Consider the following 27852-nt stretch of genomic DNA (forward strand, 5'->3'; position numbering starts at 1 on the left):
TGCTACTGTTGACCACCTGATGACAAGTCAGAAGGAGGAACACCTGCTTCCAGATTGCAATTGACCATAGGTAATTGAAACCATAAAGAGTGAAAATGCTGAAGAAGAATACTGCTGTAAAACTAAAAATCCTGGACATTACATATAAAACAAACATGAGAATAACAAAAGGTCAGACAGGCTAGGGCCTCTGGGACATGAAGAATGACACAGTGGTGAGTTCCCTGAGCATCTATTTTGCCTGATATATCCCAGTCTTAGAGCTGAAGAAGCTGGTAAATGACAACAGGTGTGTGGAGGTTGGGGGACACAAAACCTAGATCAGAAAATGGGCAGCTAAACAAGACAGAAAAGTTTTAGAAAATGACTGTACAATTCCAGCCAAATATCATAGAATGAAGTGTTCCCCCTAACACACATCAGAAAAGGCCAACTAGGAAGCCTAGTTTCCATCACCACAAGCCTATAACAAAGTACCCCTTTCCATTCCTTCTGGGATAAGGTCATAGGAGGTCTACCAGAGAATCAGGACTTTCAACATTGCCCAGTAGTGACAAGATCACCTTCACCATGGTGTCAGTGAAGACTACTTCCACCCAGAGAAGTAATAAGTCACTCTACTGGGTATTAATAGAGACCAAATAGGGAACCTGGGCTTCTACCTCCACCTGACAGTAACAAAGTATTATTTTCCCTTACCCTGCTGAAGTGGTGTCAGAGAAAGCAAACTAAAACAGAAGGTGTAAGTAATATCTAGGGTCCCATGACATAATATGAAAACGTTCAGGTTTCAACTGAAATTCACCTTTTTAGAGCAGGAACTAGGAAGATCTTAAACTGAATGAAAAAAGACATTTATATATGCCAATACAGAAGTGATGGATATATCAGACTTATTTGACAAAATTTTAAGACAGCCATAATAAGACTGCTTCCGGAATTAGGACATGCTAGAAATAAATGAAAAAAAAAAAAAAAAAACAGAAGATCTTAGAAAAAAATAGACTGTCTCAGCAAAAACAGCATATATAAAGAATCAAATGGAAATTTTTTTAACTGAAGAATACTAAATAAAATAAAAATCTCAATAGATGGGTTCAACAAAGAAAGGAAGAGACAGAGGAAAGAATTAGCAAACTGGAAGGTAACCCAATAGAAATTACCCAATCTGAACAATAGAGAGAACATAGTCTTTTAAAAAATGAAATTAGTTTCCAGGATCTGTGTAAGTATAACAAAAAAATCTAACATCCATGTCATCAGAGCCCTAGAGGAGAAAAGACAGAGCAAAGCTAAAAAGTACTCAAAGAAATAATGTATGAACTTCCCAAATTTTACAAGAGACATAAACCTACAGGTTCAAAAGTTGAGCAAACTCCAAATGGGATAAACCCAAAGAAATACATGACAAGATACACTGAAATAAATTTCTGAAAACTAGTAACAAAGAAAAAATTCTAAAAGTAGCCAGAAAAAAAAATAAAAAAAAAATGAAAGTAGCCAGAGAAAAATGACACCTTGCCTATATGAGGAAAATAATCACTCTGGGAAGCGAATTAGGGGTGGTGGAGGGGGAGGTGGGCGGGGGGTGGGGGTGACTGGGTGACAGGCACTGAGGGGGGCACTTTATGGGATGAGCACTGGGTGTTATTCTATATGTTGGCAAATTGAACACCAATAAAAAATAAATTTAAAAAAATAAAAATAAAGAAAATAACCAGAGTGACAGCAAATTTTTCAAGAAATAATTGAAGCCAAAAGAAAGTAGCACATATTTTTTAAGTGCTGGATAAAAAGAACTGTGGACTCAGAATCCTATACCCCACAAAAATATCTTTTGAGAATAAAGGGGACATCAATACATATTAAGATGAAGGGAAATGAACACAATTTTTATTAGTATATCTATGCTAAAAGAGTGGCTAAGGAATGTTCTCTAAAAGAAAACAAATGATAAAAAGGAAGAACCTTGGAATATCAGGAAAGAAGAAAGAATATAATAAGCAAAGATATGGCTAAATATAATAGGCTTTCCTTCTCCTCTTGAATTTTCTAAGGTACATTTCATTGTTGAAGCAAAAATGATAACATTTTAATATAATTGAAATTTTATGTAAATATTTGACAACTGTATTAAAAACTAGATAAACAGACATAAAGGGAGATATGGGTCTTATACTCAAACTGGTAAAATGACAAGTAGATTGTATCAAGTTTATATAATGTATTACTTAAAGCAACAATTGAAAATGCTATATACTAAGAGGCAAACTCAAAACAATGCAGCTAAATAAAAATGGATTCTAAAAAATGTGCAAGTATCCCATAGGAAGGCAAGGGGAAAAAATAAGAACAAACATAAAAAAGTGGCAGACTTACACTCTAACATACCAATAATTACATTAAGTATAAAAGATGGTCTAATATGCCAATAAAAAGAGACTGCCAAGTGTGGAACAGATCAACAAAACCAGGAGTTGGTTTTTTGAAGGAATTAATAAGATAGATAAACCATTAGCCAGCCTTATTAAAAAGAAGAAAGAGAAGGCTCAAATTAATAAAATCATGAATGAGAAAGGAGAGATAACTACCAACACCAAGGAAATACAAACGATTTTAAAAACATTTTATGAACAGCTATACGCCAATAAATTAGGCAATCTAGAAGAAATGGATGCAATTCTGGAAAGCCACAAACTACCAAAACTGGAACAGGAAGAAATAGAAAACCTGAACAGGCCAATATCCAGGGAGGAAATTGAAGCAGTCATCAAAAACCTCCCAAGACACAAAAGTCCAGGGCCAGATGGCTTCCCAGGGAAATTCTATCAAACGTTTAAAGAAGAAACCATACCTCTTCTACTAAAGCTGTTTGGAAAGATAGAAAAGAGATGGAGTACTTCCAAACTCGTTCTATGAGGCCAGCATCACCTTAATTCCAAAACCAGACAAAGACCCCACAAAAAAGGAGAATTACAGACCAATATCCCTGATGAACATGGATGCAAAAATTCTCAACAAGATACTAGGCAAAAGGATCCAACAGTACATTAAGAAAATTATTCACCATGACCAAGTAGGATTTATCCCCGGGACACAAGGCTGGTTCAACACGCATAAAACAATCAATGTGATTGATCATATCAACAAGAGAAAAAACAAGAACCATACAATCCTCTCAATAGATGCAGAGAAAGCATTTGACAAAATACCGCATCCATTCCTGATCAAAACTCTTCAGAGTGTAAGGATAGAGGGAATATTCCTCAACATCTTAAAAGGCATCTACGAAAAACCCACAGCAAATATAATTCTCAATGGGGAGGCACTGGGAGTCTTTCCCCTAAGATCAGGAACAAGACAGGGATGTTCACTCTCACCACTGCTATTCAACATAGGTACTGGAAGTCCTAGCCTCAGCAATCAGACAACAAAAAGACATTAAAGGCATTCAAATGGGCAAAGAAGAAGTCAAACTCTCCCTCTTCGCAGATGACATGATACTGTACATGGAAAACCCAAAAGCCTCCACCCCAAGATTGCTAGAACTCATACAGCAATTTGGCAGTGTGGCAGGATACAAAATCAATGCCCAGAAGTGAGTGGCATTTCTATACACTAACAATGAGACTGAAGAAAGAGAAATTAAGGAGTCAATCCCATTTACAATTGCACCCAAAAGCATAAGATACGTAGGAATAAACCTAACCAAAGAGGTAAAGGATCTATACCCTAAAAAATACAGAACACTTCTGAAAGAAATTGGGGAAGACACAAAGAGATGGAAAAATATTCCATGCTCATGGATTGGCAGAATTAATACTGTGAAAATGTCAATGTTACCCAGGGTAATTTACACGTTTAATGCAATCCCTATCAAAATACCATGGACTTTCTTCAGAGAGTTAGAACAAATTATTTTAAGATTTGTGTGGAATCAGAAAAGACCCCAAATAGTCAGGGGAATTTTAAAAAAGAAAACCATAGCTGGGGGCATCACAATGCCAGATTTCAGGTTGTACTACAAAGCTGTGGTCATCAAGACAGTGTGGTACTGGCACAAAAACAGACACATCGATCAATGGAACAGAATAGAGAATCCAGAAGTGGACCCTCAACTTTATGGTCAACTAATATTCAATAAAGGAGGAAATATTATCCACTGGAAGAAAGACAGTCTCTTCAATAAATGGTGCTGGAAAATTGGACATCCACATGCAGAAGAATGAAACTAGACCACTCTCTTGCACCATACACAAAGATAAACTCAAAATGGATGAAAGATCTAAATGTGAGACAAGAGTCCATCAAATCCTAGAGGAGAACACAGGCAACACCCTTCTTGAACTCGGCCACAGTAACTTCTTGCAAGATACATCCACGAAGGCAAAAGAAACAAAAGCAAAAATGAACTATTGGGACTTCATCAAGATAAGAAGCTTTTGCACAGCAAAGGATACAGTCAACCAAACTAAAAGACAACCTACAGAATGGGAGAAGATATTTGCAAATGACCTATCAGATAAAGGGCTAGTTTCCAAGATCTATAAAGCACTTATTAAACTCAACAGCAAAGAAACAAATAATCCAATCATGAAATGGGCAAAAGACATGAAGAGAAATCTCACAGAGGAAGACATAGACATGGCCAACATGCACATGAGAAAATGCTCTGCGTCACTTGCCATCAGGGAATTACAAATCAAAACCACAATGAGATACCACCTCACACCAGTGAGAATGGGGGAAATTAACAAGGCAGAAAACCACAAATGTTGGAGTGGATGCGGAGAAAAGGGAACCCTCTTACACTGTTGGTGGGAATGTGAACTGGTGCAGCCACTCTGGAAAACTGTGTGGAGGTTCCTCAAAGAGTTAAAAATAGACCTGCCCTACGAACCAGCAATTGCACTGCTGGGGATTTACTCAAAGATACAGATGCAGTGAAATGCCGGGACACCTGCACCCCAAAGTTTATAGCAGCAATGTCCACAATAGCCAAACGTGGAAGGAGCCTCGGTGTCCATCGAAAGATGAATGGATAAAGAAGATGTGGTTTATGTATACAATGGAATATTACTCAGCCATTAGAAATGACAAATACCCACCATTTGCTTCAACGTGGATGGACCTGGAGGGTATTATGCTGAGTTAAATGAGTCAATCGGAGAAGGACAAACATTATATGTTCTCATTCATTTGGGGAATATAAATAATAGTGAAAGGGAATAGAAGGGAAGGGAGAAGAAATGGGTGGGAAACATCAGAAAGGGAGACAGAACATAAAGACTCCTAACTCTGGGAAATGAGCTGGGGGTGGTGGAAGGGGAGGAGGGTGGGGGGTGGGGATGGATGGGTGACGGGTACTGAGGGGGGCACTTGACGGGATGAGCACTGGGTGTTATTCTGTATGTTGGCAAATCGAACACCAATAAAAATAAATTTATTATTATAAAAAAAAGAAAACAGAGAATTATTCCCAATGTATTTTATGAAGCTAGAATAACTGTGATGTCAAAACCAGACACAGCTATTACATGAAAAAGAACTACAGATCAATATTCCTCATGATGCAAAAATCCTTAACACAATATTAACAGAATTCAGAAATATATAAAAATAAATATACACCACAACCAAGTGAAGTTTATTCCAGGAATACAAGGCTGGCTAAATATTTGAAAATCAATCAATGTAACTCATCACGTCAAAGGACTAAAGAAAACTATCATATTACCATATCAATCAATGCAGGAAAAGCATTTGACAAAATTCAACATTCATCCATAATAAGAAACAAAAACTCTCAGAAAGATGGGAAATAGGGAATTTCCTCAATTTTGTAAAGGCATCTACTAAAGTCTTACAGCTAACATTATATCTAAGAGTGAAAGATTAAATGCTTTTTTTCATCCAGACTGGGGGACAAGGAACGGGTATCTACTCTTAATACTCTTATTCAATATTATATGGAAGTTGAAGCCAGTGCAATAAAGAAAGAGAAGCTATATATACAGATTGGAAAGGAAGAAATAAAACTCTCTCTGTTTGAAGATGACATGATTGTGTCGAAAATACCAAGAACTAATAAGTAGATTCAGCAAGGTCTCAGGATACAACACAAATATACAAATATCAATTGTATTTCTACATATTAACAAACACATAGGCACTAACATTAAAAATACAATATCGGGATCCCTGGGTGGCGCAGCGGTTTAGCGCCTGCCTTTGGCCCAGGGGGCGATCCTGGAGACCTGGGATCGAATCCCACATCGGGCTCCCAGTGCATGGAGCCTGCCTGCTTCTCCCTCTGCCTGTGTCTCTGCCTCTCTCTCTCTCTCTCTGATGTGACTATCATAAATAAATAAAAATTTAAAAAAAAAAAAAAATAAAATAAAAATACAATATCATTTATAAGGACTCATAAAAATTAAGGCGGAAAATAGTGGCAGAGTAGGAGGACCCTAGGATCCTCTTGTCCCATGAATACAACTTTATAACTATCAATTCCTCCTACATACTCCAGAAATCAACTTGAAGAGAGGCAGAACAAACTCCACAACTAGAGGTAGAGAAGAGACCACATGGGAGAAAGCAGGAAGTGCAGAGACATGGTTTGGGAGAGAAACAGACTGTGGCAACTGTGGTGGTAAGAGAGCTGTGGTCCCAGGGAAGGGCAAGAGACAGACTATCACTCAGGAGAGTGCATGAGGAAGACAATTCCCTAGAGTAATTGGCTTGGAGAGTGAAAAGAGCTGAATTTCAGAAGTTCTTGCAACCAGCAGGTCTTAAAGCCTAGAGTTTTAAAGGTCAGTGGGCTGGGGAGAGCCCAGAGGCATTGGGGCTTCTCTTGGAGAGAAGGCAGGGCAAATAGCCAGAAAATATACAGCAAGAAAACAGCCTCAAGAGCAACTGGGGCACACAGTAGGGGAGGTTATTTGCTTTTCTTGGAACATGTCCCAGAGAGGCAGCATTCATGGAGAGACCCCTCTGGGAACAAAGATACTGGCCTCCACTGCCCTTCAGCATAAACACAGGGCCACCTGTGGGCACCGGCATAGTGCTGACGCTCACTACCTAACTTGCTTACACCAAGACATCCCCCTACACACACACTCCACTGGAACTGCCCATCCCAGTCACACTTGCCTCAGTCCCACTACAGTGGGACCTCTCCCACAGAAGACTGGCCCTAACCCCTGCCCACACCATGTCTTCCTACCTGTGAATTCTGTAGGGCCTCAGTTCTGGCAGCTGTGGCAACAGGTCACATTTCACAAGGAGACCAGAGTATACCTAGTTAAAATTCCCCACATTCCAGGTCAGGGAATAAACACTGCTCACAACAGGCAGAGAGCCTATGCAGACAATTGGCCTGAGGGATAAAGTGGCCAGGACACACAGCAGAGTGCACCCAGCACATAGTGGAAACACTCTGTGAAGTACCAGGCCCTGGCGAACAGGTGACCCTACACCACAGGGAGCTATAGAACCTCTTCTTCATAACGCCATTAGCTTCAAGAGCAAGAAGCGTAGCTGACTCTTCTAACACACAGAAGCAGGCATGGAGATTTAGATGAGAGAGGACAGAAGAATTTGCCCCAAATGAAAGAATGGGACAAGGCCACAGCTAGAATTTAAATGAAACAGATACAAGTAACATTCTTGATAGAGAATTTATAGTAATGATCATAAGAATAGTTGCTGGGGGATCCCTGGGTGGCACAGCGGTTTGGCGCCTGCCTTTGGCCCAGGGCGCGATCCTGGAGACCTGGGATCGAATCCCACGTCGGGCTCCCGGTGCATGGAGCCTGCTTCTCCCTCTGCCTATGTCTCTGCCTCTCTCTCTCTCTCTCTCTCTCTCTCTCTCTGTGTGACTATCATAAATAAATAAAAAAAAATTAAAAAAACAAAAAGAATAGTTGCTGGACTTGAGAAAAGAGATTAACACAGCAATAAGGAATAACATAACAGAGATAAAGGGCCCAATAAATGAAATCATAAATATGCTTTTCTTATCACATTAGCACAGAGATAAAGAATAACATAGTAGAGATAAAGGGCCTAATAAATGAAATCAGAAACATTCCTGATGGAATGAACAGCAGGCTGGAAGAAACATAGGAACAAATCAATGACCTAAAAGACATATTAATGGAAAGTAATAAAGCTGAACAAAAAAGAGAAAAAAATTATGAAAAATGACAATAGACTTAAAGAACTTGGTAACTCCATCAAGCAAATAATACTCATATTATAGGAATCCTAGAAGAAGAGAGAGAAGAGAGGGCAGAAAATTTACCTAAAGAAAGAATAGCTGAAAAAAAAAAAGAAAGAATAGCTGAAAACTTCCCTAATCTAGGAAAGGAAACAGATATCCAGATCCAGGAGGCACAGAGAATCCCCAACAAAATCCACAAAAGCATATCCACACCAAAGACATATTGTAATTAAAATGGCAAAATATAGTTATAAAGAAAAGAATCTTAAAAGCAGCAAGACAAAAGACAACAGTTACATATTAAGGAAACCCCATAAGGCTATCAGCAGATTTTCCAGCAGAAACTTCCCATGTCAGAAAGGACTGGCATGATATATATCCAAAATGTTGAATGGGAAAAATTTAAAGTCAAGAATATTCTATCCAACAAGGCTATCATCCAGAAAAGAAGGAGAGATAAAGAGTTTCTCAGACAAACAAAAACTAAAGCAGTTCATCACCATTAAACCAGCCCTGCAAGAAATACTAAAGGGGACTCTATGAGTAGAAAGGAAAGATCAAAAGTGATGGCATGAAGGTAGGAAACACAAAAAGAATAAAAAGTGAATATTTCTATAAAATATCAGTTAAGGAACTCACAAAATAAAGGGTGCAATATATGACAACATATACCTGAAACTTGAGGAGGAGAGGAGTAAAGAATAGTTTCAAAGTTAATATAGACTGCTATATGCAGAAGATGTTATATACAAATCTAATGGTAACCACAAATCAAAAAACGCTAATAAATATGCAAAGAATAAAGAGAAAGAAACCTAAATTTATCACTAAAGAAAACCAGCAAAAAAAAGAAAAAGAAAGAAAAAGAAAACCAGCAAACCATGAAAAAAAGACAAGAAAGGATCAGAGAAAGTCTTCAGAAACAACCACAAAACAAGTAATATAATGGCAATAAGTACATATCTATCAATAATTACTTTAAATGTAAATGGAAAAAATGTCCCAATCAAAATACAGGATAAAAAAAACAAGATCCATCTATATGTTTCTTGCAAGAGACTCGTTTTAGACCTAAACACACCTGCATATTAAAAATGAGAGGGTGGAGAACCATATGCAAATGGATGTTAAAAGAAAGCTGGAGAGGCAATACTTATATCAGACAAACTAGACTTTAAAAAAAGATTCTAGGGCAGCCCGGTGGCTCAGCAGTTTAGCTCCGCCTTCATCCCAGGGAGTGAACCTGGAGACCCGGGATCAAGTCCTCCATCGGGCTCCCTGCGTGGACCCTGCTTCTCCATCTTCCTGTGTCCCCACCTCTCTCTCTCTCTCTCTCTCTGTGTCTCTTTTTGAATAAATAAATAAAATCTTAAAAAAAAAGATTGTAGAGCATTTGGGTGGGCTCAGTCAGGTAAGCATGTGGCTTGATTTTGGCTCAGGTGATGCTCTCAGGGTTGTGAGATTGAACCCCACATCAGGCTCCATGCTCAGCACAGTCTGCTTGAGATTCTCACCCTCTCCCTCGCCCCTTCCCCCATTAATTAATTAATTAATTAATTTTTAAAATCTTTTAAAAATAAAAAAGATTCTAATAAGAGACAAAGAAGGACACTATATAATAATAAAAGGAACAATCCAACAAGAAGATATAATAATTGTAAAGATGTCAAAATACATAAAACAGTTAGTAACAAACAAATGCACTAATTAATGGTAATACAATAATATTAGGGGATATTAACACCTCACTTACAACAATGGACAGATCATCTAAACAGAAAATCAAGCAAACAATGGTTTTGAATGACACACTACCAGATGGATTTAACAGATATATTCAAATCATTCAATTGTCAAACAGCAGAATACACATTCTTTTCAAGTGCACATGGAACATTCTACAGAGTAGGTCACATACTAAGCCACAGAACAAACCTCAACAAGTTAAAAAAGATCTAGGTCATACCATGCATCTTTTTTGATCATAACACTACGAAACCAGAAGTCAATCACAAGAAAAAAAAATCTGAAAGACCATGAATACATGGAGGTTAAATAACATCATGCTAAATAATGAGTGGGTCAACTAGGAAGCAAAAGAAGAAATATAAAAGTACATGGAAACAAATGAAAATTAGAATACAATGGTTCAAAAGCTTTCCAGAAAGTGGTTCTAAGAGGGAAGTTCATAGCAGTATAGGTCTACCTCAAGAAGCAAGAAAAATCTCAAATAAACAACCTAACATTACACCTAAATGAGCTAGAAAAAAAAATTAACAATGCCTAAAACCAGCAGATTGAAGGAAACAATAAGGATTAGAGCAGGAAAAAATGATATAGAAACTGATACAGAAACTAAAAAATCATAAAACAGATTGATAAAAACCAGGACCTGGTTCTTTGAAAAAATTAATAAAACTGATAAGCCTCAAGAAAAAAAGAGAAAGGATTCAAATAAATAAAATTACAAATGAGAGAGGAGAAATAACAATCAACACCACAGAAATACAGTTATAAGAGAATATTGTGAAAACAACAAATTGGACAACCTAGAAGAAATAAATTCCTAGAAACATAATCTAAGAAAACTGAAACAGGAAGAAATAGAAAATTTGAACAGATCAATTACCAGCGAATAAAGTTGCAGGATACCAAACTGATCTTCCAAATCTGTTGCATTTCTATACACCAATAATGAAGCAGAAGCAGAAGAAAGACAAATTAAGAAAACAATCCCATTTACAATTACACCTAAAACAATGAAATAGCTAGGAATAAACTTAACAAATGAAGTGAAACACCTGTTCTCTGAAACCTATAAAGCACTGATGAAATACATTGAAGATGACACAAAGAAATGGAAATATATTCCCTTCTCATGGATTGGAAGAACAGATATTCTCAAAATGTCTATACTACCCAATCTACACATTTAATGCAATCACTATCAAAATACAATTCTAAAATTTATATGGAACCACAAAAGATGCCAAATAGCCAAAGTAAGCTTGAAAAAAAAAAAAGCTCGAGGCATCACAGTTTCAGACTTCAAGTCATATTACAAAGCTGTAGTGATCAAGACAGTGTGATACTAATGCAAAAAGAGACCTATGGATCAATGAAACACAACAGAAAATGGTCAATTAATCTTCAACAAAGCAGTAAAGATTATCTAATGGGAAAAAAACAGTCTCTTCAACAAATGGTGTCAGGAAAACTGGTCAGCAGCTTGCAAAAGAATGAAACTGGACCACTTTCTAATACTACACAGAAAATAAATTCAAATAGATGAAAGTCCTAAATGTGAGACCTTAAACCATAAAAATCCTAGGAGAGAACAGGCAGTAACTTCTCTGACATGGCCCACAGCAACTTCTCTCTAGATAGGTCCCTGGAGGCAGAGGAAACAAAAGCAAAAATAAACCATTGGGACTACATCAAAATAAAAAGCCTCTGCATAGTAAAGATAACCATTCACAAAAGTAAAAGGCAACTTACTGAATGGGAGAAGATTTTTGCAAGTGACATATCTGATAAAGAGTTTGTATCCAAAATATTTAAAGAAATTATAAAAGTCAACACCCAAAAAACAAATAACCCAATAAAAAATGGGCAGAAGACATGAACAAACACTTCTCCAAAGAAGATACTAGCCAACAGACACATTAAAAAATGCCCATCATCACTCATCATCAGGGAAATGTGAACCAAAACAACAGGGAGATATCACCTCACACCAATCAGAATGGCTAAATTAAACAACACAATATAATAGATATGAATAGTAGCCAACCATAAAAAGAATGAAATCTTGCCATTTAAATGACATGGATAGAGCATGAGAGTATAATGCTATGTGAAATAAGTCGGTCAGAGAAAGGCAAATACCATATGACTTTACTCATATGTGGAATTTAAGAAACAAAACAAAGCAGCAAAGGTAAAAAAAAAGAGAGAGAGAGAAAGAGAGATGAACCAAGAAACAGACTCTTAACAAAAGAGAACAAACAGATGGTTACTAGAGGGGAGGTGGTTGGGGGATGGATTAAACAGGGGATGGGGATGAAGGAAAAAACTTGTCATGATGAGAACCAGGTGATGTACGGAATTGTTGAATCACTAAATTGTATCTCTGAAACTAATACACCACTGTATATGTTACTTAATATACTGGAAATAGAATAAAAACTTTTAAAAAATTATGGGGCCCCTGGGGGCTCAGCTGGTTAAACATCCAAATCAAGATTTTGGCTCAGGTCATGTTCTGAAGGGTTGTGGGATCCAGCGCCTCACTGGGTTCCACACTCAGTGGGGAGTTTGCTTGAGATTCTCTCCCTCTGCCTCTATCCCCATTCATGCTTGCTCTCTCTCAAATAAATCTTTTTTAAAAACCTAAATTTTTTAATTGTGAAGCATAAATCTCACTAAACATATACAGAACTTATATACTGAAAATTACACAATGGATATGAAAAAAATCAGAGACCTAAATACCTGAAGAGATATACTATATTTATGGATTCAAAGATTCAACATAGTAAAGATGTCAGTTCTCCCCCAAATTAATATATAGGTTTAATGCAATTGTATCAAAATCTAAGCAACATTTTTTAGAAATACAGATTATTCATTGAAAAGACTTTCTTCCAGTGGATAGTTTTTCCTGCTTTGTCGAATATTAGTTGACCATAGAGTTGAGGGTCCATTTCTGGATTCTCTATTCTGTTCCATTGATCTATGTGTCTGTTTTTGTGCCAGTATCGCACTGTCTTGATGACGACAGCTTTGTAGTACAACCTGAAAGCTGGCATTGTGATGCCCCCAGGTATGGTTTTCTTTTTTAATATTCCCGTGGCTAAAAAAAATCCCCTGGCTATTTGGGGTCTTTTCTGATTCCACACAAATCTTAAGATGATTTGTTCCAACTCTCTGAAGAAAGTCCATGGTATTTTGATATGGATTGCATTAAACGTGTAAATTACCCTGGGTAACATTGACATTTTCACAATATTAATTCTTCCAATCCATGAGCATGGAATATTTTTCCATCTCTTTGTGTCTTCCTCAATTTCTTTCAGAAGTGTTCTGTAGTTTTTAGGGTATAGATTCTTTACCTCTTTGGTTAGGTCTATTCCTAGGTATCTTATGCTTTTGGGTGCAATTGTAAATGGGATTGACTCCTTAATTTCTCTTTCTTCAGTCTCATTGTTAGTGTATAGAAATGCCACTGATTTCTGGGTATTGATTTTGTATTCTGCCACACTGCCGAATTGCTGTGTGAGTTCTAGCAATCTTGGGGTGGAGTCTTTTGGGTTTTCTATGTACAGTATCATGTCATCTGCGAAGAGGGAGAGTTTGACTTCTTCTTTGTCAATTTGAATGCCTTTAATGTCTTTTTGTTGCCTGATTACTGAGGCTAGGACTTCCAGTACTATGTTGAATAGCAGTGGTGAGAGTGGACATCCCTGTCTTGTTCCTGATCTTAGGGGAAAGACTCCCAGTGTTTCTGCATTGAGACTGAGATTTGCTGTGGGATTTTTGTAGGCGGCTTTTAAGATGCTGAAGAATATTCCCTTTACCCCTACTCTGAAGAGTTTTGATCAGGAATGGATGCTATATTTTGTCAAATGCTTTTTCTACATCTATTGAGAGGATCATATGGTTCTTGTTTTTTCTCTTGTTGATATGATCAATCACATTGATTGTTTTATGAGTGTTGAACCAGCCTTGCATCCCAGGGATAAATCCCACTTGGTCATAGTGAATAATCTTCTTAATGTACTGTTGGATCCTTTTGGCTAGTATCTTGCTGAGAATCTTTGCATCCATGTTCTTCAGGGATATTGGTCCATAATTCTTTTTGGTGGGGTCTTTGGTTTTGGAATTAAGGTGATGCGGGCCTCATAGAACGAGTTTGGAAGTATTCCATCTCTTTCTATCTTTCCGAACAGCTTTAGTAGAATAGGTATTGTTTCTTCTTTAAACGTTTGATAGAATTCCCCCTGGGAAGCCATCTGGCCCTGGACTTTTGTGTCTTGGGAGGTTTTTGATGACTGCTTCAATTTCCTCCCTGGTTATTGGCCTGTTCAGGTTTTCTATTTCTTCCTGTTCCAGTTTTGGTAGTTTGGTTTTCCAGAAATGCATCCATTTCTTCTAGATTGCCTAATTTATTGGTGTATAGCTGCTCATAATAAGTTTTAAAAATCGTTTGTATTTCCTTGGTATTGGTAGTGATCTCTCCTTTTTCATTTGTGATTTTATTAATTTGAGTCCTTTCTCTTTTATTTTTAGTAAGGGTGGCTAATGGTTTATCATTCTAAACTTTAGATGGAAAGGCAAAGGAACTGGAATAACTAAAACAATTTTGAAAAATAAGAATACAGTAGAAGGAGTTAGTGTACATGATTCTAGACTTATGATAAAGCTACAAAAATCAAGACCACCTAGTACTGGCAGAGGGACAGACACATAGATTAATAGAAAAGAATAGAAAAACCAGAAATAAGCTCACACAAATATGCCTAACTGATTTTTAAAAATATTTTATTTATTTGAGAGAGAGAGAGAGAGTGTGTGTGTGTGTGTGAGAGAGAGAGAGAGAGAGAGAGCAGGGGGAGGAACAGAGGGAAAGGGGCAAGCAGACTCTGAGCTGAGCAGGGTCAACCCCTGACCCTGAGATCATGACCTGAGATAAAATCAAATCAGGTGCCCAAATTACTGAGCCACCCAGAAACCCTACCTAACTGATTCTTTTATATAGGTGTTGTCTTTTTTCAATGGAAAATTTTCCATAAGGAAACTGAACATCCATAAGGAAAGAGGGAAAAAAATCAATATAAGTTCATGCCATTGAGGAAAACTAGGTAAAGGGTATATGGGATCTTTCTGTATTATTTCTTTAAATTGCATATACATCTACAATTATACCAAAATAGAAAGCTTAATTTTAAAGAATTTAGTCAACTCTGTTCTTTGATATGGCTATGTACAGATGAATAGAGAAGACTGGAAGGACGGTCATACCAATATTTTTTTTAAAAAAGGAGAATTCAGTTTTTATAACTCAAACCTTGAAGAAGCAGCTCTTACCTGCAGCAAAGCTCCCATTAGTGATGCCAGTGCAGCCATTCCTATGCACAGAACTCCAAACAGCACACCTAGATGGATGATATAAGAGCCAGTGTAAAATTCAGACCCAGAGGATTACAGTTCTCAGCAGAATAAGTTACCCCACCTTTGATTCAAAGTAATTAATATGATTGTGGTGAAAAATGACCACATACATCAAGTCAGCCAAAAAAAAAAGGAAGAGGTGTTTTCCTACAGGATCAGCAGTGTGCAAGTAGGAAAGAAAATTCTGATATTGTGACCTAGGATTAATGACATCAGGTTATATAAGTAAAAAAAAAATCCCTAGCATTAACTATAGGGACTTAAAAGCTAAGAACTATTGTGTTATTAATCTAATCCTCCATAAACATTTGTTTATAAAGGAAGGCTCAGGTCTCTGTTTTCAGTTTGCCAGAAACAGGACACAATCCAGCTCTGCTCTGTATGGCATGATGGGGGAGGGGAAGGAGTAATAAACATCAGAAATTAGCATCCTCTGATTTGAAGTGTTCATTTATTCTGGGAAGTGACAATCCATACCAATGGGTGGTTTAAGACCTCTAGCACTCTTGTTGTCTCCATCAATATCTCTAAGCCTTTCCTTAAATACAAAGAAAGATGGTATCAAATATATTACCCATCCTACCAAATTGTTTCCCCAAACTTTATAGAAATTCTCAAGCCACCACTACTGATTAGATTATGAAATATGGGATGTTTTTTTCTCTTTTGGCTTTCAGTATTTTCTAGATTTTCACCAAACACATGTTTTACTTTTAAAATTATAGGAAAACTTACACACACGCCTCCAGGTTTTTATTTTTGAATATTTCCATTCAGCACAAATCACCTGAAATCTGTCAATATAATTTCCCACACATCAAAATCAAAACACACACAAAAAAGAATTGATAACTTTGCTCATCATAAAGTTAGTGCATCCTTACATCTATCTTATTTACACTATCACTCACAAATTTGTTAAATATATTGGGTAAATACCCTTATTGCACCTGAAAGAAAATTTTGCATTAAGTTTTTACAAAGAGCTCATGTCGCAATGATTTTTTTGTGCCTCCAAATCCTAATGTCAATAGTATTTCTAACATATTTAGCTTGATTCTTCTCTGATAGCTCATGACTAGTCACCACTGTGGGGTTTTGGTATTCAAAGTTAGTGGAAACACATTCAAATTATTTTTGCCATGTTATTCTCTATGACGTTCTTACTATATATACCTCAAGACAATGACTTATATATAACCCTTCAAAGTAAATGAACACCTCATCTATACTAGTAGAATTGATTTGTTATTATTATCAACATCCTTCCTTGAGCACCAGTTAGTACCTCTTATTTTATATTCATCATCTCTAAACCTCATAGTACCCACAAGATGAATATTTTTTGTTCCATCTTTCATACAAAAAATTCAAGCCGTATTGGGTTATTGGGTTTACTTGAAGCTAGTAAATTGGTAAAGCAAGATTGGGTCTGTCTGGCTTCAAAAGCTTCTATTTAAAATCATACAGCTTCAATAATCCTATAATAAATCAATCTAAATACTCTTCAGGAAACATTGTATCATTCTGAAATTATGCTCCAGGATTAAAATTGGGTGCATAATAAAACAATGCAATGTTATTTAAATTTAAAGGACACTGAAGAATATAAATTAAGTATTTATTCCAGGCTATAGTCGAGACAATTACATAAAGAATTATGGCTCAAAATAGAATATTGTTTACTATTTCTTTGACAGCCTATTAGTGTTACTGGATTGAGGTTAAACATTCTTTTTAAAAAACAAGTCTGTTAGTCACTCATTCCAGAACACATATGATCACAACGTCAAACATAAAGAACGAAGTATGCTAGACAAATTTCTTTGAGTCAGATTGTTACATTTGGGACATCTGGGAACTCAGGTCTTAAACTGATATTTCCATTCAACTGATATTTAACCCATAATAAGGTCCTACAATCTATCGATAGAAGTTCCTTGTACAATTTAAATTACTATCTCCAGGTCAGTCTACATGTACAGACCGAATAGATAATCAAGTGAAAAAGCAGAACACTATTTCTTTATCTTCAATTCATACACATGGAAAATATATGTACTTTAAACTGATAGTGCTCTCTTAGGTAATAAGGAAGAAGTGTGGCTCTTGGCTAAGGGTATTTCTTAAAACCCTTGGCTAAAGTTTGAAAAGGAAAAAGGTTGAATAATTTTCTGTGGCTAAGAATTTGGGATAGGAAGAAGTGAGAAAAGGACAGCCATATAAGGACCTTAGAAATTGTTCCTTGTGATCCCCTGACAATTAATTGCTTGAAGTGTCCCTCAAATCTTGATTGCAAATATGGCATGACTACATTTAGTCAGAGGTATGCATATGTATATATACATTTATACTTGGAAGTTCTAACTTTCTAACTCTGTATCTTCCATGGAAAAGAATTTCAGGTATTTCTAAAAATCATCTCCTGGAGGCAAAATGGAATTATGGAAATGGAAACTCACTCATTCCCTGGGAAATCCAAGAGAGAGACCTTTCTGAGAGTGATCTGAAGTGAGGTTTAATTAGATCTTCCACAGTTACTGCTGCTAAGGCATTAATACTGGAGGACACTGTGCTGTAAGAGAAAAATTGATTTATGAGATTTTATATATATTATATATATTTATAATAAAATATAATACTTTATTTTAAAAATATTTTATTTATTTATTTATTTATTTATTTATTTATTTATTTATTTATTTATGAGAGCACAAGCAGGGAGGAGTGGGAGGACAGAGAATAGGGAGAGGGAGAGTTTGAGCTGGGCAGGGAGTCCCATGCCAAGTGAGCCAACCAGGCGCCCTTGATTTATATTTTAACTTTAATAATACTTTATATAGGAATAAGACAGGGGGAACAAACTATCATTTCTGAAATATAACCAGATTTCTGCCGTATTTTTGATGATCACAACATCCTCTTTCTGGAAGCTGTTATCATCCAAGAATGATTCAGGCAAGATCCATAGGCAAAAAAGAACAATATTATATTGGTTCCACTTTGCAATAAATCCTCAGCTTCTATAGAAAGAATCCACACAGACCACATAGTACTACTATATAATAGTAGTATAGTACTACTATATACTTTAAAATATATTTTTCTTTGTGTATAGAAAGGACTGTCATAAATTTTCACAAATCTATGTTATAAATATCAATAATATTAATTTCCTGGATCCTCAGACACATATGCTGTACATGGTTAATAATAAGAATTCCCTGACACAAACATTGGAAGAAAGTACAATGAATAAGTTCAAATACAGAACAAGATTTTTTGAACAGTGTATATTATTCAGCATGTAATAGGAGGTTTTCATTCTAATTTTCCATTTGACCATACTTCAGCTATACATACATTTCAAACCAAGATTATAGGCACCAATTTTTGATGACCAGTGAAAACTACCATCAACTGATCATTATTATGGTGACTCTACAGAGTATGTGATGATGTATTAGACAGTAGAGACCAAGTTAAAAGTGGAGACTGAGGATAATAGATTGGCAGTCCATAGGGATAAGAGTGAGACCAACAGAAAGGATACATGGAGTAGATTACCCAAGTTGGGGCATTTGTGCTCATGTCCAGAATTCAGCTTTATCTCCCAAAATATCCAGTAACAAAAGAAAGATCCCAATGGGGAAACCATGTGTTGTTAGAGTCATAGTTCATACCTTAACGTCCCGCTGTAAGCACAGGCCACAAAAAGTCCAGGAAGTCCTGGAAAATCTTGCAAGATGTCCAGTACCAAATAAGGCATGAGCTGAAAAATTCCAAAATTTACTCCTAAGTGCTATTTGCTATCAAATAAAATGAACCAATGCCTCATTTATCTTGTGTTCATCAAGAATTAAAGGAACCTATTCCACATAATTGAAATTTCCAAATATGAAAAAGTAAACTCTTTTGGTGTTAACTCTTGAAAGAATGGCACAGTAGTTAAGGATATGGGTTCTGAGTTCAGACAGAAATGGATTTTGTTACTTGTCTAAGACTCAGTTTCCTCATCTGTAAAATAGGGGTAATAATACTAACCTCATAGACTTGCTATAAAAGTTAAATTACATAACCTATGTAAAGTTCTTAGTATAGTACATGGAATACAGTAAATGCTTGATAAAAGGTAGCTATTCTCATTCTTCAGAGTAATAAATCACTTTAAAGGAAATGTTTTACATATCTCTATGCTTAAGTAAGCAGCATTCATTTAACTTTACTTGATGACTCAAAGATATCTTTGAGAACTTCAATCACTACTCAGGATTGAAAGTGTAATTATAGCCATATACAGTATGAGACATAGTGACAAGTGGAGTAACCTCAGGAAGTTGCTTCTTTTTAAAAAGTTCATGATATCAACTTAATTTTTGATAAATTACTTTAAAATAAATATTAAATAAGGAAGGGAAGGTGTAGTACTCCAGTACTATGTTACATGACAGTCTTTGACAAAACTGCTTTTTTTAAATCAAAAGGTTCCTAAGAGGATAATTTTCTAGAAGGAGGTCCCCCCTCACTTGCACTGAAACATTCTTGATTCTGTCTCTGATTGTACAGAGTGGATGTCACGTCCTATCTTAACAGCCTTTTCTGATTTCATTTGACAATAGTTTGTTATGGGACATGAAAGAACACCGTCCACTGCTACAAGGGTCTGTGTCATTTTAAGAATGTCTCCACTTTATCCAAAGCTTACTAATTTTTTTTAGTCTCGGAAAGAACAGCACTTATCTGTATATGAAATCAAGACCCAATTTCCCCAAGATATCTTAACAATATTCCACACATAAGCAAAAGTCAAGTTTCCATTGTCATTGTTATAATGAGATCTAAAATCCTCTACCCTAACATCAACTTTCTCAAAAGTCTTTGGTGTGATATTTCATATTCTGAATGGCCCCCTCGGGGACAGAATCAGCCAGGTGAGACTGATGGAAAAATAGTAAAATTATATCTAGACATTAATCTTGCTTCCTCAGGGTGAGCTCCAGCAGAGTGTCATAGAACTGTATCTTTGCTCTGCTCAGGTTATGATTTTGACCTGACTTTCTACAGAGTGTGCCTTATGTCCATTGTATCCCCAGGGAAATGTTAACTGAATTAGCTCCTCAACAATTAACACAATACTGGAAACATCCAAGTAGGAGGAAACTGCATTCCTTTAAAAAAAAAATTAGCACAGGCTCTTTAAAGGTGCATGCATGAAAAACATCCTGAATGCAGTCTATGACAAGGAGTCTCAAGGGTAGGAATTTGTAAGACATTTTTTGTTGTTGTTATCCAAGGATAGGAGAGGATACATGAGAAACATTTTTAACATCCTTATTGTCTTCGTGATATAAAATACAAATAAAAGGAGATTGACAAAAATCACAGAAAGAGAGAATATAAGGGAAAAGCAAACATGATTCTTAGATTATCTGAGCAAATGGGAAAGATCCATTTATGAACAGAGGGATACATGTGAATATAGGGTGCAGATGAACAGCTCAAGAAGGCTCTAATTTTCCAATTACACAAAGTTGCATTTTTCTAGTAGTATGTGATGCATTTATATCAACATAAAATCCAGTCTATCTTCAATCTAACGAGGCTCCTGGGCTCTTGATTTAGAAGAACGTCTCCGAAAATAATGTTGGCAAGAACTCTGAGAAAAGGAATTCAAGCTTCAAAGTCCAGCAGTCCTAGGTTTGAATTCTAGCTACACTTTCTGGGAAGGTGGTATAAGGCATAGAGGTTAAAGTTAGGACTCTGGCTGCAGCCTGCCTGGGCTTGAAATCTGGTTCCAGGTTTACTGGCTATTATATAACTTGTCTATGACTTAAGTTTCCTCATCTTTGAAAGGGAGATAATCATGGCACCTACCTCAAAGTATAGCACTATGGGTTCAAAGTTGAAATTTAAATAAAGCATTTATAATAGTACGATGAGTACTTGCAACTATTCTTATTTATCAGCTATGTGACCTTGGCCAAGTAATATAACCTCTCTGTGAGTTACTCATTTCCTAATGCCTAAAATTAGAACTACTATTTATGAGAACTAGAAGAGATAAATCATGCAAAGCTCTGGGCACAGAATTTCATCTCATACTTAATACTCAATAAATGTTCATTCATTAGATCTGTTTCTCTATCATTTAAAAACTGGAAGGTAAAACGTTGATGAATAAGTGATCTAAGAATACACACACAATGTTTTACACTATCATGGTTTGTGTTTGCTTGGTTTTTTTCTTTAACTGTGTTTACATTTCTACTCCCAGCCTTGACCTAGTTCTATTTAACACTAGGCTTGAAATTTTCCAGGTATTTAAATCTTTTAATCTTGGATACAGCATTCTTCATTTCTGCTATGCCTGCTAAAATAAATTTTTGCCAAATGCTTTCTAGAAATTTAAATGTGATGATATTGTACTCATTTGCTGTTTCTCTACAAAAATAGTAAGACTCTGTCCTGCCAATTATAAGCTTTCTGGATATCATTATTGTACATGTAAGTAAAACAGGGTACTGAACCTGGTCTGGTGCAGATACTTTGTTGGATGTCCAAGGATCACAGTCATGGTACCTGGAATATAGGGCAAGCCCACATAACACCGAGCAGATGAGAATTGCCCAGAGTCCCAGAAGATTGATGTAGAGAGACCTAAGGAAATGAAAACAAACCAGCAAATGACAATTGTAATTTCCATCCCAAAGATTAGGAAACTTGTTACATAAACAGGAGAGATTTTCATGATTACTCAACAAATGCACATTATCTTTTGGTTATCAAAAAATGCTATCTATTTTATTCTAGCCTAACCTTCTGCCTTTGCTGTCAGTCAACAATGTATTTGGAAATACTTGGAATAGATGGGGGGGTTCTCTATTGAATAAATGTATCCTCCTGGTCAGAGTTCCATGAACATTATCAGCTGCATAATGGTATCCAGTTATGCTACTTCAGGGCTTCATGTCATGAAATAAAGATTTTTAAGGGTCACCAGAGCAGTAACTATTACTCATTTTCCTTTTAAAAGTAATGCAGTTATAAAAAAAATAAAAAATTAAAAGTAATGCAGTTATAAACTGCTAAACATTGTTAGCATCTACGTAGCAACTCATCAAAGTTGTTTAAATGTGGTTTGTAATATCATCTAGTAAGTATGAAAGGCAACCCTGCATTCCTTGAACAGGTATCTTCCCAAATATTCAACATCATAATACCTGGCATGTGTTCCAGGAGATTGTAAAGGTTTGTATAACTGCACTGGGGTCAGATATGAACATAAATCTTGGTTCTACTATATGTGACCCTGGACAAGTAATTTATTTTCTCTGATCTTCCACTTCTTCGTTTACACCTAGAGACAACAATGCCTACCTCACAAAGTTATAAGATGAAATAGTATGTATCATATAGCCCGGTGCTTGGCATGTAATAATATTTGTTAAAAGGTAGTTATTGATATTACGAGTGCTAATGGCATTGAGTTCTATGTCTTGATAGTCAGTTGAATAGTAAACATTGCTCTCGCTGAGGTATCTACATTTTCCCCCCAGTGGTGCTGTAGGGGATAGTGTAACAAGCTGCCCTAGGCTGAAGAGAGGTACAACCTCCAAAGTCATGCCTCCTTCCCTGAGGTGCCTGTCTCCAATGACTACTGGATTCACAATTTTAAAGGACCAGTCTCCTCATCCTAACCTGGGACAAATCTGGGGCCAGCCTAGCTTCACGGCTTCCCCTAAGGCCTTGACTGAGAAGGCATTACAATCCAACTTCTACGGCCAATCCTGCTTTCTTCTCTTTGCTTTCTTCCACAGGTAGTGATTCCCTCACAGACTCTAGCATGCCAACTTCCATCTCAGAGTCTGTTTCAAGAGAACCCACCTTCAACAGGTGCGAAACAACAGATTGCTAGCCTTTTCCCTTGACTGACTAAATTTACTGTATGTTTTGCTATTGTCTAAAAATAGCATATAACTACAGCTCTTCTCCAAATCATCAGAAAATATACCCAGACACTTTCCTGCTCAAACACCCTTGTTCATATTTGAGTTTAATATTTTACTATATAGTTTTATTTGACTTAAATGCCATTCACATAGATGACTTATCAACAACATCTGATACAGTCCCGAATCAATCAATGTCAGTAGGTCTTAACTTTTTGACTGGGATTCATTCTTCCCCTGGAGCCGGTGTTAAGAAATAGGATAAAATGGTTCCTCTCAGCTTGGGGAGTCTGCTCAGGGCCATTCCAAGGGAAATTGCTTCTTATTAAGACAGTTCAGGAGCTCTAATGCTGGTCTCTTAGTTATAAAATAGACCACTTGAGTTTCATGTTTCAAAAAAACAACAGAAGAGCACATGCACAATTAATATGGGAGAGGCATCAGCTCTAGTATGGATTTAAAGTCCAGTGGATTACTGGATGTATAAATTACATTACTTCAAAGTTCCTTAAAATACCAGAACTCCTCAGCTCACTTTTGAAGGATTTTATATCCAGTTACTGTACTGATTTTTGTGTAGATCTTTTACTATAGAATTTTCCAAAGACAGAAAATGTCTAAACTAATTACTCTCAATATATTGAGTTATGACATATGATATCACAATATTTTCATGTTCTCCTTTGAATAGAAATAGAATTTCCATTCCTTGTCCTACTCCAACCACCCTGTTATTCTTAATCTATTTGTAATTTTTAAGTTCCTAAATGTCTGTGGGCTCAGCCAGCTTTATATATCACCATGGGGAGTGGTAGTCACTGTACTGATCTGAGAGAAAGAACCAGCTCTTTGCTCAAACCAAGATGGGCCTGAGAATTCCCTGACCATGTCATCCTTCTGACCTCTGGGCTGTGTCCAAATCAATGTCTATCTGGAATGTTCTCCCACTGTTCTCCACTTGACCACATATGGTCATTATTCAGGATCTTCCAGGTTGACAGGAATCTCTCACTCATTCTCTGTCTTCAGTCCTATGATTAGAGGTCACATTTACTGGACTCCTACTAAGTGTGTGCCAAGCACAGCAGTTTACAATACATCTCATGAGATGTATATTTCTTATGCTCATTTATAAGTTTAGAAACTGAGACTCAGGAAGACTAAGTAACCTGACCAATATCACTCAAGTAGCAAGTATTAGATCAGAGTTATAAACCCATGACTGTGTCTAAAAATAAAATATACCAGCATATCTAGCAATATATTGTCCTGGACCATTTCTTCCGTTGTTATATTGTTCCATGGAGCTGTCACGCCTTTCTACTGTTATTTCACTTTTTGCATACTTGTATATATTTTCCTAATTAGATGTTAAGTTCCTTCACAATAAGAGCATATATTTATAAAAATTTTATCCTCCATAATTCCTTATGCAAATAGATAACACAATGAATGCTTATTTATTTGATAAGATTTACTTTAAATATTTCAAATATCTGATTTAAAATATACAGTACCACTTTGTTTTACTTGATCCTTTTATAACTAAATATCTCATTTATTTCTTGGAATTTCATGATACAAAAGACTTAAATCTGAGCAAAGCTTGACTAATCAAAGAGTCTCAATAAAGACAACTGATAGTTATTAATGATTTCCATACCATAGTTTGGCTTACATTTTTGCCTGGAATCTGCTTTTACAGGAAATATATCTCTGCACTTGGGATTGGTTGACACCATAGATGCTGGTCCATGTGAAGGTCCCTCCTATAATAATTGTCCAGAATGTATGTCTTTGCAAAGGATTAGGATCAAAACTAAATGAAAAGAAACAGAAAACAAACCTGAAATATCAGCAAAAAACTACAGAAAATTCTCCTAGAATATTTTTTGGAAGCAAGCAATGTATACCTACACAAATATGCATACAGATGTAAATATGTACAAATTCATTAAGCAATAAAAAATGCAGAAATATTCCTAACTTAAGTTCAATGAAATAAAAATGGATACTTTCAGAGAACTAGAAACTCTGGAGGGGATTAAGGGAAAATGAATGTTCTAATTATTCTGAGCTTTCATAAAAATTGTTCTGTGACCTTAGAAATTGTTATTTAAACAACTCTACTAAATAAATAAATAATTTTAAAAAACAAGTCTGCTATGCTATAATCAGAGAAGAGCATGAAACTAAAAAGAGAGCAACAGAGAAATTCTTTAGTGCATAACAGCAATAGGTATGGTACTGAAATGAACATAAAATTGATACATTTTGCATATATAATTTCTCTTCCAGCACCTGTACAGTCATACTTCTAATTTATATTCAAGCTTAAGAACTCAGTTAATGCAGTTTAAAGATTTTCATGTTCTAAAATTACCATGGCATTATAATCATGCTTTCTTAAAATCTTGTGTGTCCTGCTCTTCCCCAATTGAGGAATGGAATTATGCCCAAGCTAGGACAATTGGGGTGCTCTTCCTTAGAATCTGAATCTTGAGGTTAAAAAAAAGATTACTGAAATAGTTGAAATTAATTCATTATAATTCAAAATATTTCTGCAAGTTAACATGTTGTCCCTGTCCAATCTCTGAAAGGCTCTTCTTAACCATTAGCACCATTTTCACCAAACCAAAAAGAGCTACCAAGTTAGAAGTATTTTTTCTTTCTTCTTGCCAGTGATTTCAGGTTGCCTGTCTCAAAGTAGGGCTGCTTAAAGACGAAATTAGCCAGTCCATGTAAAAATGAGTTCCTCTTCATGTTGAACATAACAAGAATGATATTACTGATCCACAGTGGAAGTTGTTTTAAATATTCTTTTAAGTTGTGTGGTATATTTGTGATGAAATATCTGGGCTATTGGTCTTTCTCTAAGAAGCCTACGTAGCTGTTTAAGATATGTTAAATCATACAATATACTGACTTGAGACATTAGTCATAACTCCCTAGTCAATTCTCTAGAAATAACATATAATATTATAAAATATTCATACACATATACAGTTATGAAATGTAATAATAATATACCATATATTGCCAGGGCAATATCAATAGAAAAATTCTCTATGCTGCTTGAAACAAAAAGCTGTCAAAATGACAGGGTCTTCTAGTGTTTTTCTCTTAAGAGGTTTCTTTTCTTATTTCTACACTATCTCTTCCTGAATTACTCTATTCTACCCTTTGACCAGTTCCAGATTTTAATGTTTGGAAGAAAAACACTCCTTCACTATCAATCCTTTCTTAGGAGAAAGCACCATCCTAAGTACCAGGTAACTAACTATCTGACTGTTTTAACCTGTTAAAGACCTTATGGAAACCCTTTACACATTAACTTGTCAGCTTCAATTTTTTGTACCACATTCTTAGCCATCTATTTGTGTTCTGATGTAAATTTACTATTTCAACAATGAGATTATTTTTACAGAAAAATAAAAAAATAAAAGGTGTGTTCTATTGACCAGAAGGTAAACAGCAACTTACTTCCAGAAGTTTAATCTTCCACCATTATAGGAATCATTTAGAATAGTGCTGATCCCACCTTGAATCACCGTAGCCTGTATAATCACAGATGCAAATCCAGCCACCATGATCCCTACTTGAAAAACATCTGTCCAGATAACTGCTTTAAGACCACCCTTTGAGGGAAAAGTATATTAGGATTAATGCTTGTATCAGACATTATTAATCATCTACATGCTTATATACTATGCTGGACAAAAATAATGAAAACATAGATCTTGGCCAAGGAATACACTTAAGGTGGTAGATAGTAAGGTTGGGAGAACCTTCAAAAGAAAGTGTGATTTAAGCCAAGGCTTCAGACAGAAGCAGAGGCAAAGATGAAGCTCATCCCAGAAGATAAAGTAGCATGGGCAAAAGTATAAATAAGTCCAAGTACATGACATGTTGAGTGTGGCCAGATAAATATTTTGAAGCAGAGTGAAATGGTATAGGGATATTGCTGGGAAGAAAATTCAGAGTCAAATTGCAGATGGCAATATCATAGATTTTATCTTACAGGCAGGGCTGATATGCAATCAAGTATGCAAATAGAAAGTCATACCAGTTTTTGAAATACTAAAATTGTTTTGTACTAGCCACTGCCAAAAACTTCCCAAGTGTCTCCCTCCAGTCCCTATGCCCTTGGCTGAACTATTCCCTCCCTGAGATCCCCATCTTCTAAAACATCCAGCAACTAGAGTCATAAGACTTAGTATATCAGATATGCCATAGAGTTGCACCACTGCTTAGGGACTAGCATCCAAAATCAGTGTCCATACTATCTGGTTGTGATATATTTCTACTATGATTCCTGCCTATAGGCTATGGAAAGTTATCTTGGGTTTCTTTTTTTTTTTTTTTTATGATAGTCACAGAGAGAGAGAGAGAGAGAGAGAGGCAGAAACACAGGCAGAGGGAGAAGCAGGCCCCATGCACCGGGAGCCCAATGTGGGATTCGATCGCGGGTCTCCAGGATCGCGCCCTGGGCCAAAGGCAGGCGCC

The 27852-nt window shown here is 36.2% G+C and overlaps 1 protein-coding gene across 1 annotated transcript in view; it reads right to left on the reverse strand.

The window, feature by feature from the left end:
* SLC5A8 (solute carrier family 5 member 8) overlaps positions 1-27852 on the reverse strand; it is a 63243-nt gene that overhangs the window by 22063 nt on the left and 13328 nt on the right. Inside the window, exons 5-10 of the mRNA XM_038558806.1 lie at positions 26830-26984; positions 25025-25165; positions 21925-22054; positions 19081-19169; positions 17860-17972; positions 15314-15381 (exon numbers count right to left, since the gene is read on the reverse strand). Of these exons, the coding sequence (XP_038414734.1) occupies positions 15314-15381; positions 17860-17972; positions 19081-19169; positions 21925-22054; positions 25025-25165; positions 26830-26984 (696 nt within the window). The remainder of the gene's footprint in view (positions 1-15313; positions 15382-17859; positions 17973-19080; positions 19170-21924; positions 22055-25024; positions 25166-26829; positions 26985-27852) is intronic.

Source organism: Canis lupus, chromosome 15, assembly GCF_011100685.1.
Source record: "Canis lupus familiaris isolate Mischka breed German Shepherd chromosome 15, alternate assembly UU_Cfam_GSD_1.0, whole genome shotgun sequence".
In the NCBI taxonomy this organism is placed as follows: Eukaryota; Metazoa; Chordata; class Mammalia; order Carnivora; family Canidae; genus Canis; species Canis lupus.